We start from the raw sequence: 16,663 nt of genomic DNA on the forward strand, positions 1-16,663 counted from the left end.
TCCCATGCTCAACCAATAAAATCGCACAAAAGGTATAATATAAACAAAGATTATAATATGAACGCTTACATATAATATTTTAATTTGTCCAGATTTCGTATGAATTATTATAGAGTCGTGATTTCAAAAGTAAAAAAAATATTTGAGTGCAGTCAGCTAGAATCGAAACAGAAATCAAAACTGTAGCATTCAAAGCTGGTGATGTTGCTACTGACCAACGTGACACGCATATTAAAATAAACTAAGATGAATGTACAAAATATATAACGATTTTTCAATTTTGACCTCTTTTTGAGCCCTCAAAAACTATTTGAACCGGTTAAAGATCCATAAAAGGACGGTACGTAAAAATGTCCAATCATTGGGTCCCTAGCGACACTCTGCGGCTTTTAATTTCTGAAGAGATAGTTTGATAATATGGAGACAGACAGACAGACATGGTGAGTTTTATAAATTAGGTGTCAGAATAAATTCGCTTAAATATTTCATCAAATGGATCTAAAAAATGTCCCGATTATTTGTTTTACTTAGTTAAGCAATTCATCCTAAAAATCTATTACTAGCAGAAGTACACGTGACCCGTCAGGTTACACTAGAATCTCTATTTATTCAACGTTGATTATTTTTTTTCGAAAATGCATAAATTGTAACATCTCTTTAGTAACATTCTTCATGGATAACTAAAAATAATAAGTCTAGTTACACCGGTTTCCCTTACTTGATCGAAGTTAAGCAACATTGAGTCTAGTCAGTATTAATTGGGTGAAATTTGGAGGCGGGGCGGAGGGAAAGGAGATGAATATGGGTAGGGAAAAGGTAAGGGAGATGGTAAGAGGAGGGATATGGGAAAGTGGAGAGAGATGGGAAAGATTATTATTATTAGTAGTAGTAGTAGTAGTAGTAGTAGTAGTATTTATTATTATTATTATTATAGTTATTATTATTATTATTATTCATTATTATTATTTTAATTATTTAGTATTAGTATTATTATTTATTATTATTATTTATATTATTGTTGTTATTATTATTGTTGTTATTAGTATTATTATTATTTATTATTATTATTATTATTTATATTATTATGATTTATATTATTGTTATTATTATTTATTGTTATTATTAATATTATTATTATTTATTGTTATTATTATTATTATTATTATTATTATTATTATTATTATTATTATTATTATTATATGAAAGCATTTGCTGAATTTAAATAATAGTTAAATTAATTTTGTTGTTTGCGCAGATACACTTATGGAAATTAAATGACCACACTGAGAAAAGAGTGACTTCTTGTGTATGCTTAATAAAAAGCATTAGAGAGTGTTTGAATAAACACAGAGGGGAGAAAACGTGAGAAAAATTAGAAAGATAAATGAGCATGTTAAGTTAATTATGAATTACAGTTAATGAGGAAAATTCAAACAGAATAAGATATAAGCACGTTTTATTATTTAAGTATAAAAAACCCCTTAGGTAAAGAAACGTTGATTAATTCCTATTTACTAGAATTCAAAAGAACCGTTTTGAAATCGGAAATTAGATAAGAATTTTCTCGATTATGTGTAGACACAGTGGGATAGAAAAAATGGCTCGCAGTTTCAGTCTTATGTAAAAACTTTAAGAAACTGGCTCCGACTTTTTGAGATGAGGATTTATTATTCGTATAATTTGGATAGTTCGGATCTGTGACGCAGTGGAGAGAGTACTTGGTGAAACTCAGTTGTAAAACTTACATTGCTAAAGATTGAAGGGTCAGTACTCGGTGTGAGAGAGACAAAAATACAAATGCGAATTACGTAGGAAGTCTGCTCAGTAATAACTGAAGAAACAAAGGCATGCTATCCTGTGGATTAAATAAAGGGTTCTGTGCGAAATTCCATGCAGATTTTTAAGTTCGACAAAAAGATTCCCAAGTTCGACAAGATACACCTAAAAAGGTCAGGGATTGCAGATGATAATGGTAGTCTGAAGAATCCAAATAATTTTTTTTTTAAATTGAAACAGAAGGTGTAAAAGCGTGGCATAATTATTTTATAAAAATAAGTTTTTAATATTTTATTTTATTTTATTTTACATGGTAGTCACCACTTATCAAGGACTGGAAGCCACTCGAGGATAAGGGTTATTGTGTGTACTGTAATCAACGGGATAATATCGTAGTAATCATTATTAATGGAGATTTGATGAAGTGCCTTACTTAAGGGGGCGGTTTATCAGGAATTTTTTTTATGTCGGACTTGAAGACATCCAAGTTGTAGTCAGGTGGGAAACAGGCAAACGGAAGAGAGTTCCACAGTTCTAAGAAACAAACTTTGTTCATGGAATCTACGTTTTGAGTTGGGCACAGATAAAGAGTGGGGGGGATTATTAACAGTGGTTTCAGCTAAACGGGTGTTTTTCGTGAAAGATTGGCGAGAGGTGACCAGAGATTGGAGCTCAGACGAGTTATCTAAAAGAAAATTATTTTATTATCTAAATAAATTGATTTTTATAATGATTAGATTCAAAAGGAAATTATTTATTTTATTAATAAATATGATTCAAAATTTAAGTATTTCTGTCCGTTTTGATTTTTTTTTCAAACTAAATCTCCTCCAAGACACAATGATTGCAATTTTGTGGATCATCCATTTATATGTCTTTAAGCCAGTAAAAATGGGGTCAAAATTGAAAATAAAATTTAAAATTAAAGTCATCTTGTACACATGCGCTAATAAACTTTCATACGCTAACGTCGGTTAATTCTTAACTATTTTTTATCCATTTCACGGTAGCTTAAATGGTAATGAGTAAGCGTTAAATGTTTTGGTTTTGATTCTAGTTTATGGCACTATAGTAATACTTTTTTATACTTTTGAACTTATAACTCTATATTGGGTACAATATAATAATCAATTGTGAACTAACTCTATAATAATAATTACGAAATTTGCATCAATTAAAATATCATAATTAAGCGTATTTTACGACCGGACAATGCCGGGCGCGGTGCTAGTTGATGTATAATTGAAATTTATATATAGGAAAGAATATTAAAACGAATGACTGAATGCCGGCACGTCATATAATCTCGCCGAATTTAATTGGCCCACATCTCTCTCTCTCTCTCTCTCTCTCCCTCTCTCTCTCTCTCTCTCTCTCTCTCCAAATGTACCCGGAAATATCCACTGTCTATTGAATTGTTCTGGCTTTCAATGCACAACCTCCGTAAGACAACACCGAAGAGATTCAGCGGCCATTTTCTTTCTAGATTGCTATGTTTACACACTATCAATTTTCTTATTACAATAGGGTTTCTCGATTACGATGAATCGTACAAACCCTAATAATAATGGATAATAAAATAACATGATTGGATTATAGATTTAATTGTCTGCCATTGGTTCTCTGTGTTCCCTTTCATAGACAAAGAAATAATCAAAGTGCAGTTCCAGAGAACTAGCTGCTATAACGTCTTGTAGTCATGGTTACCAGTTGCGTGGCTTTTCTTCGTTTCTCTGTTTAATCGTCTGTACTCGTGACATTTCCACCTGCTCACAAGCTTTGATAAACGCGTTTTGAATTTTGAACTATCCCCGGTTTGACTATCTAAATGTGCATCGCACGAGAGAAATGGATAAGTGGTTAACGCCATGGACTTAAACCTAGGTGCGCCAAGTTCGAATGCAGTTCGTTTCACAAAGAAAAAAAAAAGTTCCACGACCTCAAACCTGACCTTGTATCTAACTTTCTGGGGGAGAGGTGAATAAAATAACTTGTAAATATCTTAGACGATTCTTTTTAATGTAAATAGCTCCAGAAAAGGCGATAAGCCATTTTATGCAAGGAGTAAAATGAAACTAATAATAATTCAAGGTCAAAAACTACCCAACAATAAGAATCTGTTGTTTCTCTTGATCGAAAACACAACATTATCTCAAATTGTCTCTGTTTAACTGTTTCGTCGAGGTAGTTTGAACTTTGGCCTCCGTCTCAAATTACATCATCTGTCTCACTGTAGATTTTCGTTTGTCTAGGTTATCCTGACAATCACCAATGTGACACTTACCAAAACTCATCCTAGCAACCATAATCGATATTTAATGGCGTAGGGTTCCAAATATATAACAATAGTAGTATACAGTTGTTTTTATTCGTTCCCGGGTAATACCGAGGGATTTTAGTTCATTCTAAAGAGCTATCTGCTGGCTCCACACTTACTGGGAAATTGCAAATGGGACTGCATCTAAGAAGGCGAGCTAATTTAATTGGATAGGGTGGAAACCAGCCCTCGACGGTGACGTTCATGCAATTTTGAATATGGCTACCCGATGTTGTTAATGGTCGAACTTAATGAGGCTTCCACCTCTCCTTGTATCTTTTGTTTTGTCCGTGTATGCGTGCCAGCGAATGTTCGCCCAAGTTGGTCCCAAGCGGAAAGAAAAAATTGCCTTTGATGTTGGTCGGGCTTGCTTCATTGGACAAATCCCTCGCCATGTGTTCAGTTGTTCGGAAACGATTGATTATAGAAAATGGGTCCGCCCACTCACCTACACGGCCATAATACAATCAAACCACGGAAGAGGGTAATCGTCACCTTGTCAGAAAGAAAGTTGTGATTGATAATTCTGATATCGATCTCCGAGGCGCTTTCTTTGGAGATGATTGGACGATTGAATATTGCGTTCGTAACTCATCCGATAGGTTATTATTTGTTTACGAGAACGGGACCCGAGGAAAGTCCACAGTTACTTACCTGACGTTTTCTTTTTTGTTTTTTTTTGTTTTGTTTTTTTTTCCCCTAAATATTCTGATAACCTAAATATTTAAATAACTAAAACGAATAGAATAACGTTTTAATTTATTTATTATAACAACTAGGGGGCGCCTGACTTTGCCCGGTCGTAAAATTCGCTTAAATATATTTTAATTTGTCCAAAATTCGTATATATTATTATAGAGTTTTGATTCCAAAAGTTAAAAAAAGTATTTGAGTTCGATCAGTTAGAATCGAAACCGAAACTGTAGCCCTCAGAGCTGGTGACGTTACCACTTTACCATACCGTTTGATCTATCGGAAGATAGATAAGAAAGATTTATCATTAAACCACTTCAGGCTATGAATAAATTTCAGCTTGGGAAAAGTAATAGAAATAAGTCGGCAAGTTAAAATGAACAGTTCTCATTTTAACGTGTCAACATATTTCTATACACGTCATTCATCCATCCAAGCAAAGATTTTACTCGTTATAAACAATGTTTGGTGTATGATTACTATTTCTTGTTAATTTCAGTGCTTTGCTTTTTATTCTAGCTGATGACGCCAATATTATTCTTTTACTTTTGAAATCAGTGATATATATTAGTGTTGTGGTGGCACCCACTCATTTATATATATGGATAATATTACACATAAATAAAAAGACTCGGTTAGTCTGAGTGTGTGTTAACCAGAAGCCACCGAAGGCCGAGCCGAGAGCAGACATGTGCTCCGGCCAAGACTCTCTTACCTGACAACCATTATGTAAATATACTGTAAATATACTTTTCCTAATACACTTCTTATTCATCTACCTTTTTTTGTTGAGTCTTCATTTGTATTGTCTTATACGTTATTTGCAAATATAACAATTAGGTACAATATGATATTTAATAGTGAATAGATTCTGTAATATCAGGTTGATGTTAAAGTTCTTGCTGAATTTATAATTTTGATGTCAAATTATATATTTTCAAATAAGTATTGATTATAATACATTTATTTTATATACCATTTAAAGGACATTTTTCGCCCTATCTAATCATTTAAATTACAATCGGTTTTAAACAAGTATGTCTTTTTTCAGAACGTTGATTACCAGATGGAAATAAAGCAAATTCGCCCAATTTTTGGTCCCCCAACAAAAGAAGGGTGGACCTGTAAATTCACCGCTGTCCGTTCATCCGTTCGTCTGTCCGCACTTTTATTAATAACTACGCCTCGAAACTTTTGGAAATTTTGTACAAACATTAAACATGGTATGAGTAAAAAAATAAACAGAACGGATTTTCCTGGAAACCTACGGTTTCCTAGGGGTGCCTTTCGGGTTAAAATGGCTAAAATTGAAACCTTTATGCTTATTAAAAACTGATGCTTTGGATTTTTATAAAACTTTCTGAAAAGTTGTAACTAACTGATTTCTATATAATTCTGTTTGCCTATACTTCAATATACTTCGCAATAAATCCTGGGTGTGCCCAGGCGCTTTTTTGTGCGCTCCATTTTGTGTACGAGTTTACCATATTTGTTCAAAATTTTCTCTGTATGTCTATTTAGCAGTTTTGCATTGTGCTGAACTCAAATTTAAATATATTAAGGCCTTGGCGACTTTTGGAGCTAAATGAGAGAGGGGGCAGATGATGGACATAGTCATTTCTTTTTTTGCATGGTGCAGAACTCAAATTTATATATGTTAAGGCCTAAAACTGCACCGTTTGTTCATTTTCATCAGGATTTGACGTCCCTTAGGTACTTTTCGGGCTAAAGGGGGGGGCAATGCTGATCTAAGTTACATTTTTTGTGTCTCGTTTACTGTGCACTCACGGTGACCATACATGCTTCACCTGTCTTATTTTAATTCCAGCTAGGTCGGAAAGCAGCTGAAACAGCTCGCGATATCAACGAAGTGCTTGTCTAAAAACACTACTGAACGCAGATCAAAATTGTGGCTTAAGAATTTTCGTGGCGACAACAAGAGTCTTCAAGATGATGAACGTAGCGGTCGGCTATCGGATGTTGACAACGATCAATTCAGAGCCTTAATTGATTGTTGTCGTTTTTAACATAAAAAACCGTTTATGCATGCATAACGTAGCAGCTATTGGCTCAAGCTTAACATTTTAGCCTTGCAGCAAATATGTCTTAATAGCTCAGTCATTTGCGACAGAGGTAAAAAAAAAAAAGTAAGCTAAACGTTTTGGCTTCGATTTCTTTTCCTTAAACTTTTTAATTCATTACTATATATTGGGTTTAATATAATATAATAATAAATACGAATCTGCATTAATCAAAATATCATATTTAATCGTATTTTACGACCAGGCAATGCCGGGCGCCATTTATATATATATAGTTAGAGAGAGAGAGAGTAAGTTATTTAATTTTTTTAAATTACATTTTCACCCCAAACAAGGCACATTGACACTTTGGTGTAGAGGGCTACTATCAAAGGCAAGAGCTACCTGGGTACTATGTAGGGAGTTGAGCAGCAAGATGTCGATCCACGTTACACTTGAACTTCTGCATGTCAGTACAGTTGGGGAAGCAGGAACCTGGAATGGAATAACAATGTCTAACGGTTCTGGGGAAGAAACTAGTTGAGTCGAAAGATCTTTTACATTTAGGGATCTCTACTGTGTAGAGGTGGTATTTAGCTGCCTGTCGGGTTTGTCGAGGGTGTTTACGTCGTAGGGGAACAAGTGCTTGCAGTTCGTCAGAGCATTCACCGTTAAAATGCTTGTAGAACAGGCAGAGGGATGCAACATTTCGTCGATGGGACAGAGGCTGAAGATTAGATGACAATTCAGGACCTATCAGATTGGCAACGCTCTTTTGAATCTTGTCTAGGAGCTAGAGACTAGTAGCTGATTGTTGGTTTGTGGGAGAGTTGTTGATTGCCATTATTTACTACACTGTTGTAGATTTTCCAGAAGTCACGAGTTCCTAATTTTTGTGCTCCGATGCGTTTTTTATGGTTTCAGTAAATTCTATCTGTCACTATTTCTTTTCTGACAGTTAATTCTAGTTTCTATATACTTCTGTCTGTTTGAAGTAGACGTATGTCGGTTAAATCTGTGGTACGCATGCTGCCTTTGAGCAATGGCAGTTGCGCAAGTAGAAGTAAACCATTGGGGCGAGTGGGGCTTGCTATAAAATTATATAAAAATATATATGGCAATTAGGCTACACCGAATCCTAGCGTGGATGAAACACGGAATATTTTGTGTAGCTTAATTGCCATATATATTTTGTAACTTACTACCTAGCTCTACCTATGTATTGAGCACTGTTGAAATAAGTACTTAAAGTTTACGCATAAATTTATGCTTTCGTATATTAATTTATGTGAATAACTTAAGTAATCATGAGTACTTTACGTGAGTATGACTGCCTTAGATTTTAAAACCAGATATTATGACCATAAAAGTACGTTAAAAATATAATAATAAAAAACCGAATGAAAACAACTCTAGCAAACAAATACTGGGAACTCAAAGAAAGTGGGCGTTCGCCGATAGTCGAATAGAAAATAGTAAGACAAGCAAGTACATGTAGGGACCTACACGATCCATGTAGATTAGGCCTGAGTGAAAAAAATTCGCTATCTTATTCTTTAAAGAACTTTAACATCTATTAAACTGTAGAATAGAAATAGCGAACAACTGTGTCCAGGATAAACTTTACTCTAGGATAGCAATACAAAATAATTTTAAAATTGACTATAACAATAAAAAATAAATAGATGAATAGGAAAATAAAATAAAAATAAAATAAAAAGTAAAATAAAATAAACATAGATTCCAAAATAATTCTCTCTCTCTCTCTCTCTCTCTCTCTATATATATATATATATATATATATATATATATATAATTTTTTTTGTATATATATATATAATTTTTTTTGTATATATATATATATATATATATATATATATATATATACAAAACATTTTTTTTAAATAACGTAATATTCGAAATAAAGACTACACAAAAATAAAACATCTAACTACACCTATGTCGAAAGTAGTTCAGGTTACTACAGCAAACAGATATCTACACTTCCCAGTAAACACACAAAGGGACGGGGTGAGTCTGAGATCAACTGTACTTTTGTCCTATAAGTGCCCGCCCATTAGCTGATTAGGATTGGCGCGGTGGAAACTAGGAAGCTGATTGGCTAACTAGAAAATTTAATAGCATTTGCGTATATAAAAATGCGCGATAACCACAACTTTTCGCATAAGCCTGGCGAATTCTCACGACAATGAAATGTGGAATATTCTGTATAGCTTAATTGCCATATATATTTTCATAACTTAATAATTATTCATCCGGAAAAAGTCTTGAAAAAACGAAACGTTGATGAACATATTACTTGGTTTGTTACGTTTTCATCTCTCTCTCTCTCTCTCTCTCTCTCTCTCTCTCTATATATATATATATATATATATATATATATATATATATATATATATATATATATAACTATTGGTTAAAATATATTTTATGTACTTACTTGCGGAGGACATAACCAGCAAACTGGTGCTTCCTCTCATGAAAATACTTCTTGGTGGACTGAAGACATTTCCCTTGCAATTCTGTTTTGTTCCTCGAAGTCTCACATAAAGATTTCTAAGTCGCCGACATCCAGCAGCTAGAAAAAAAAACGCATAAAAGCAAATATTTATTAGTCAAAAGAAACCACAAACAAGAGACCTGATGTTTTTAGAAAATAACAGGGACTAAATCGAACTTAAAAAGGCTCAATGAACATAAAAGAGATATCAAAAATAGCAATTCTCTAAGTGCATGTTTCTCTTATTCATTGCAGCATAATCACACCTTTGACTTTAAACAAGCAAGAAATAGATACATTTATTTCAAATAAACCGCGCTGAAGATTTCTTAAATCAGTTCTTATCGCAAATTCAAGCACAATTAAAGAACGTGCAGATTTCTGTAACGTAGCGCCATTGATAAGTAAACTTATTAAAAGAATATAATTTAATTGTAGACAGAGGTTAACCTTCTCACACCATAGAAACACCCCCTGTAATAATTAATACATATAATCTCATTCAAAAAATTACATAACAAAAACACACTCATTTCATTTCTGTTACACACCTATATTTGAATTTTAACAGACATATTTTTCCAGAAAGAATATTAACTGCGTTCATATCTTTTAAAAACATATTAACGACTATATGACATTATTAAAAATCTCCCTCTCTTTAACAACGCAAGCTCCTCTCCTTTTTTTTGAATTTCCAACGTCTTTTTCCGTTTCTTAAATAGAACAGCGTCACACTTTGCACTTGAAACATTTTCAAATATTTGTACTGGTGTTTTTGCTTTCTTCGTCTCATTCATCCAGAGGAAGTCTCGAAATAAAGATGAAACGATGATGAACACATAACTCGGTCTGTTCCTATATATATATATATATATATATATATACGTATTGCATATTCAATCTAAACAAGGTACAGTGCCACTGATGTACCAGGCTACTATCTGGGACATATTTTGAAGGGTTAAGTTGTTGGGAGTTGAGCAGTAAGATGTCTGTTTACATTACACTTGAACTTCGGCATGTCAGTACAGTCAGGAAGCAGGAGCTCAAAAGGTAATTCCAAAGTCTAGCAGTCCTAGGGAGTAGGCTATTAGAGTGGAAGGCTTTTTAGGCATCTGGGGATCTCTATTGTGTAAGGGTGGAATTTTGCTGCTTGTCGAGTTTGTCGGAGGATATTTACATAGAGAGAATACACAAGCATTTAGTTGGTCAGTGTACTTACAATTAAAATACTTGTAAAACAGACAGCGGGATGCAACATTTCGTCGACAGGACAGAGGTTTAATCCTAGCTGACAGTGTGGGGCCTATTAGGTTGGTGACTCTCTTTGAACCCTGCCTAAGAGTGAGAGACTAGTAGCAGATGCACCAGCTCAAATGTGACAATACTCCATACTTAGGCGAATGGTGATCTTGTAGAGGTACGGGGTACTTTCAGGCGTAAGTAATTTTCTAGCACGGCAGAGAGAACCCACTTTCTTTGCATCAGCCTTGGTAATGCCCTCGGTATATCTATTCTAATTCATGTATTCTGTAGAAGTTAAGCCGAGGAGTTTGAACGAATAATTTACAGGTAATGTATCATAAGCTATGTCTATTAATCGTTAAAAAGGTTTCTTATTAAAGTAAAAAAATCTTAGTCTTCACAGCATTGAATATTACCATTTATTATTGTCCCTATTTCACTACGGACTGGAGGTTTTCATCTAAGTGTTCAACCATTTCGTTTGATATGTGTTCATTCGCTTCCCTCCTGTGTCTGTTATAGAGCTTGCTGTGTTTTTTTTTACACAGTGATCACCACTTATCAAGGCCCGGAAGCCACTCAGGGATAAGGGTTATTGTAAGTACATTACGTTAGTGTGGAGATTTGATGAAGTGTTTAATTAAGGGGGCGGTTCATTAGGAATTTGTTAACATTGGACTTGAAGACATCCAAGTTGTAGTCCGGATGGAAGCAGGCAGACGGAACAGAGTTCCACAGGCGTGCAGTTCTAAGAAAGAAGCTTTGTTCATGGAATCCGCGTTTTGATTTAGGCACAGATATAGAATGGGGGAAATTTTTCACAGTGGATTCAGCTAGACGGGTGTTTTTCGTGAAATTAAATGTTCATTAAATATACTTATCTAAGAGACAATTTGACCAGGAAAGTCATTCATGAATATCAGATAATAAAGGTCAAAGAATCAACACCCTGAGGTACGCACGCATTTATACCATATTGACCAAAGAGGTCAACCTGGATTCTTTCTCTTATTTAAGGATTTATTATGTTAAATATTCATCCAGTAATAACAGGATCTGATTTCCCTGAGAAGACCATCGTGCTATATCCTATGAAAGGCCTTAGATATGCCTAGAGCTACTGCCCTAGCATCCCCTTCCTTATCCAATGCATGGGATATTCGTTCGGAGATTACAGTTAAGATATCTGCAGTACAACGGGCTTGCCTAAAGCCATAGTGTTAGTTGGACAGAAGTTTAGCAGCTGTGAGGTAGTGGACTAAAACTTGATTAACTATGGACTCAAATATTTTGGCGAAAAGAGGAAAGGGTTGAAGAGGCGAAAATATAATCGGTTCTTTCGCAAGAATGTCTGTAAACTTGTACAACAGAAGCAGTTTTCGAGCAGTCAGGAAAGCAAAATTTGTTAAAGCAATTGATGAAAAGTTTGGAGAGAGCTGATACAAACTCAGCGGAACATATTTTAAATAGTACATCCGGGATGAGATTAGGTTCACATGCTTTAAGGTGCCTAGCTTTTATAATATCGTGTATTTGGCGATTTTTAGATACGTTAGTGTGGTGTTAACCCGCAAAGGAAATTAAGGAGGGGGCTGTTTGCTGGTTCTAAAGTAGAATTGAATGTAAACCGACCGGCAAGCACATTGGCCTTCTCGGTTGCCATGCAACCCACTTAAAGATTGTTGGATACTAGGGAAATTGTTGATCACCTGTTTTTTACTACATTGTTATAGATTTTCCAGAAATCAGGAGTTCCTAATCTTTGCTATATATATTCATACGTACGTTTTCCCCTACTGACAACAATAATATTCACTTTTTAAAGTTGAACTTTATGTTTGGTCCATTGCTTCTTTCGTGTTTTAGTTTGTTTAATATTAATCGGATTTATCGCGTTTTGCAGTGGAACCCGCCATATACTCTCTACAAAGATTATCTTTATTGTAAAACATCCACAATAAACGCTCTTCTACCTACAATCACTATCATCTATTTCCTCTGATCTATAACTGTGCCTATAATTAAACAAAAATTCTACAGGAAAAGCTTATTTCGTAGAACTACCGCCTGTGGAACACAATATCGCCGGGATGCTTCCTGGCTTACTACAATAAGTTCGGGTTCAAGTCCAATATAAACAAGTTTCTTTTGAGCTGAACCTCAATCATTACGAATTATCACGATGTTTTTTTTTCTTCGAATTGACACTTATTAAATCTTGTACTTGAGTGACCTTTTGGCCTTAATAAGTGGCGACTCCCTAGTACAAAAAAACCGCTATTTCCAGAGTATACTTTTTAAGCCAATTCTTGCCTGTTACATCAGATTTCAATTTCTTAGCGATTCTTTTATAGTTTTTTAAACATCACTGTAGTGTCTCACCGGCAACCTGACACGCATTAAGTCTTATCCTTGAGCAGCTTTTGGGCCTTAATAAGCGGTTACTTCCATTCTAAAAAGAAAAAAAATCGACTTGTGCAATCGAATTCATCATACATTTCTTTTCAAAGAAATTTCAAAAAAAAAAAAAAACATCGTGATAATCCGTAATGATTGAGGTTCAGCTCAAAAGAAACTTGTTTCTATTGGACTTGAACGCGAACTTATTGTAGTTAGCCAGGAAGCATCCCGGCGATATTGTGTTCCACAGGCGGCAGTTCTACGAAATAAGCTTTTCCTGTAGAATTTTTGTTTAATTATAGGCACAGTTATCGATCAGAGGAAATAGATGATAGTGGTTGTATTCTTGTATAATATTCACAAAAAAAACATCTTTTAGCTACGAACACTGTCAGCAATTTTCCTTACTCTATAACGAAAATTCTACAGGCAAAGCTTCTTTCGTAGAACTACCCGCCTATGAAACACAATTCTGCAGGGTTGCTTCCTAGTTAATTACAATATGTTCGCTTTCAAGTCCAACAGAAATAATTTTTTTAGGCCACCCTCTTACATAAACAAATTTAGCCTAATTTCCGGCACTACTAATTATCACGGTGTTTGATCACCGGCGACTCATTAAACCTTATACTTGAGTGGTTTTTGGGCCTTGATAAATGAGGACTCCATAGTAAAAACAAAAACACCATTTTCAGATTATCCTATTTTCTGCACAGTCAGACCTGTTGCATAAGCTTTTAACTTCTTGACGATATTTTTAATATGTATTTGTTTAAATATCATTGTCTTGTCCCACTAGCTACCTGACACGCATTAACTCTTATCCTCGAGTTATTTTCTGGTCTTGATAAACGAGAAAGAAAAAAAATTAGCGTAAAACATATTGGATCTAGTCAATAATATTTGCAGCATTATCATATGATAGGAAATATCTGCAGAAATGGATGGTTATATTGAAAAGGTTGAAAAGCACTTATCTAATTCTGCGCTGCGTATTTGTTAGAAAATGGTATTCAGCATTTAGAATGCCTGTCCTTAATGTATCGCGCCTTATCAAAGAAGCGGCTTCCTTGAACATGCAAGGCCCTTATGTCAGCAGATCACAGGCAATTCTCTGTATTATCCCTTGATAAGTTTTCTTTATTTCTTTCGACGCCTTGAAAGGTCAGTGAATTTAGGAGCGTTAAACGGGGCGTACGGAAGAACAAGCTCTTACGACGTTGGTTTTCCTTGGCGAAAGTCGGCATTAATCCTAACTTGTAGATGCTGGTAGCTGTGGTAAGGGAAGCACAGCAATATGTGCATTGATAACAAGTCCCCCCTCCCTTCTCTCTATCTCACTGTTTCACGTTATGTCTCCTGCACTTGCTTCCACTTCTTTGTATATTAGTATGTTTTCCCACTATTTTTTCACTCTCTGTCTCCTACCCTCTTTCTATCTCCTTTACTATCTCTCTTACTATCTCTCTCTCTATGTCCGCTTCTCCCTCGTACTCATTATCTCTTTCACTCTCTATCTCTCACTCACTCTTCGTCTCATATTCTTGTTTTCATATCTGTATGTTCGCACATCTTCCTCACCATCTCTTTATCTTCCTCTCCCATCCACTTTCTCTCTCTCTCTCTTTCTCGCTCTCACTCTCTCACTTTCAAACAGTCTTTCATACGCTTGCTTCCACTTCTTTCACGTTTATGTTTGCACATCTGTTTCGTTCTCTCTCTCCCTCTCTCTTTCTCTCGTCCTCTCTTCTTCCCTTTCACTCTCTCTCTCTCTCTCTCTTACATAAACATACACTGTGTTACCTGCCCTTGCTTTCAATTTTTTTTATTTTTCTGTTCACACACACGCGCGTGCACACACACACACACACATATATATAAATATATACATATATATATGCTTTCAATTTTTTTATTTTTCTGTTCACACACACACACGCACGCACGCACACACACACATACATTATATATATATATATATATATATATATATATATATATATATATCCTGTTCCCACTTTCCCTTTTCTCTCGCGCACAGAGACACACACTGTCCTCCTTACCCTTGCCTCCACTCGTTTCATTTGTGTGTTCGTGCATATGTCCACGATGGAAGCAAAAGAAAACCAAAAACACCGTTTTTAACACGTAAACTTGCGTTTCATGAAGAGCGATATTTTTCCGAATTGGGTTTCGTGAATCTTAAACAAAGACGTTTTCTGCCGATCAAGACGGATCCGCCATTTTTTTTTTCAATAGAAAAACACGAACAGCGATCAGTCCACTTGTCCGGCAAAAATGCAAGTAGAAGAAACAAAAACATAAGCATGATAAAATCTACTTCAATATCACGGACATTTCTTTTGGACGAATACTTGTCCAGGCATATGACTTGCATTAAGTTCAGGATTAGGTTATTACCGTTACCAAAAAGGTCGTGTTAAACTCGCCCGTTGAATACCGACGCTCTGCGTAAGATGCAAGAATCACTCGAAAAAACATTAGCTGAGATGTTTTTATTATTACGATCTTTAAGTCTACATTTATTGGTCTGTATTTCCGAACTATGACGAAAGAAAAGGAATATGGATTTCGATTATCGATCTGATTGGCATCAAAAGAAAAAAATGACTGATTTGAGTTTTTTTTTTTTTTTTTGTAAATCCTTTTGCTAATTCTGTTACAGGTTATGAACCCTACGTCAGTAACGATTATGTAATTGAAAAAAAAATTATAATTCTCAGCGTTCGCAGTACTTTTACGGTCCGATCTGCTCAGTTCGTTTCCTAGAACTTAACCCTCTTGCTCTCTCGACTTTAGTATTTTATATTGTCTTTTTTCTTTAGACAAAAATCAATGCATATCACACGACAACCCATCTTCAAAGACCATCTCATAAGTCCGTGCCATATCGGCAGACATATCAACTACACACATTGTTAGACTCTACTAGTCCCTTAAACAACGTCAGACACTACTAGTCTCTCAAACAATGTACGACACAACTAGCCTCTCAAACAACGTTTGGCACTTTCAAGTTTTAAAGTTCGACGCGAATTGTTCAATACTACTATTTCTGGACGCTTCTAATTTTCATGAATCCTAATTTCGTCTCGATCGCATCGACTTTATATTTCCTGCCGAAATAGCTTGTAATTGAAAAAATGTATAGTTCTCAGCGTTCGTACTACTTTTTACGTTCCTACCAAATTAGTTCGCTTGTCAGAACCCAACTGTCCTGCTCTCTTTACTTTGATGCTTTTATATTGTTTGGGGGGTGGGACGAAGCCTTATTTATATGCAAATCAATATATATCACACTACATATTACGCAATTTTTGCTTGTGTAACGATTAAGTAAGCTCGTATTAATTTTGACAAGGCTCACATTGAGGGCATGAGGACAACCTAGAGTTTTAAAACAGAATCGATCCCAGGGTGTAATAAAAGATAAGACTAGAACAAAGGGTCAAACTTCGGAGACAAAATGGAGAGACAATGGATAATGATAACACATTTTCATGCAACAGAAAACTAACGTTTGTCAAATCCATGCAAACGAGACACGGCCTATGATGTAGAAAACCGATACTCTCAGCGAGTGTTACTTCAATGTCTGTACATTTTCCCCACTCATTTCTTAATTTTGAAAGTTAAGGAGATAAATTATTTAGTTTTTAGTCTCTC

The 16,663-nt window shown here is 35.0% G+C and overlaps 1 protein-coding gene across 2 annotated transcripts in view; it reads right to left on the reverse strand.

Annotated features, from left to right (window-relative positions):
- The window catches only part of LOC145291945 (uncharacterized), a 1,383,621-nt gene that overhangs the window by 836,427 nt on the left and 530,531 nt on the right, over nt 1-16,663 (reverse strand). For both annotated transcript variants that reach the window (XM_080137871.1, XM_080137870.1), the window contains exon 4: nt 9,269-9,406. In XM_080137871.1, the coding sequence (XP_079993997.1) occupies nt 9,269-9,406 (138 nt within the window). The remainder of the gene's footprint in view (nt 1-9,268; nt 9,407-16,663) is intronic.

Source organism: Euprymna scolopes, chromosome 13, assembly GCF_053919585.1.
Source record: "Euprymna scolopes isolate OS-2025 chromosome 13, ASM5391958v1, whole genome shotgun sequence".
NCBI classification, from domain to species: Eukaryota; Metazoa; Mollusca; class Cephalopoda; order Sepiida; family Sepiolidae; genus Euprymna; species Euprymna scolopes.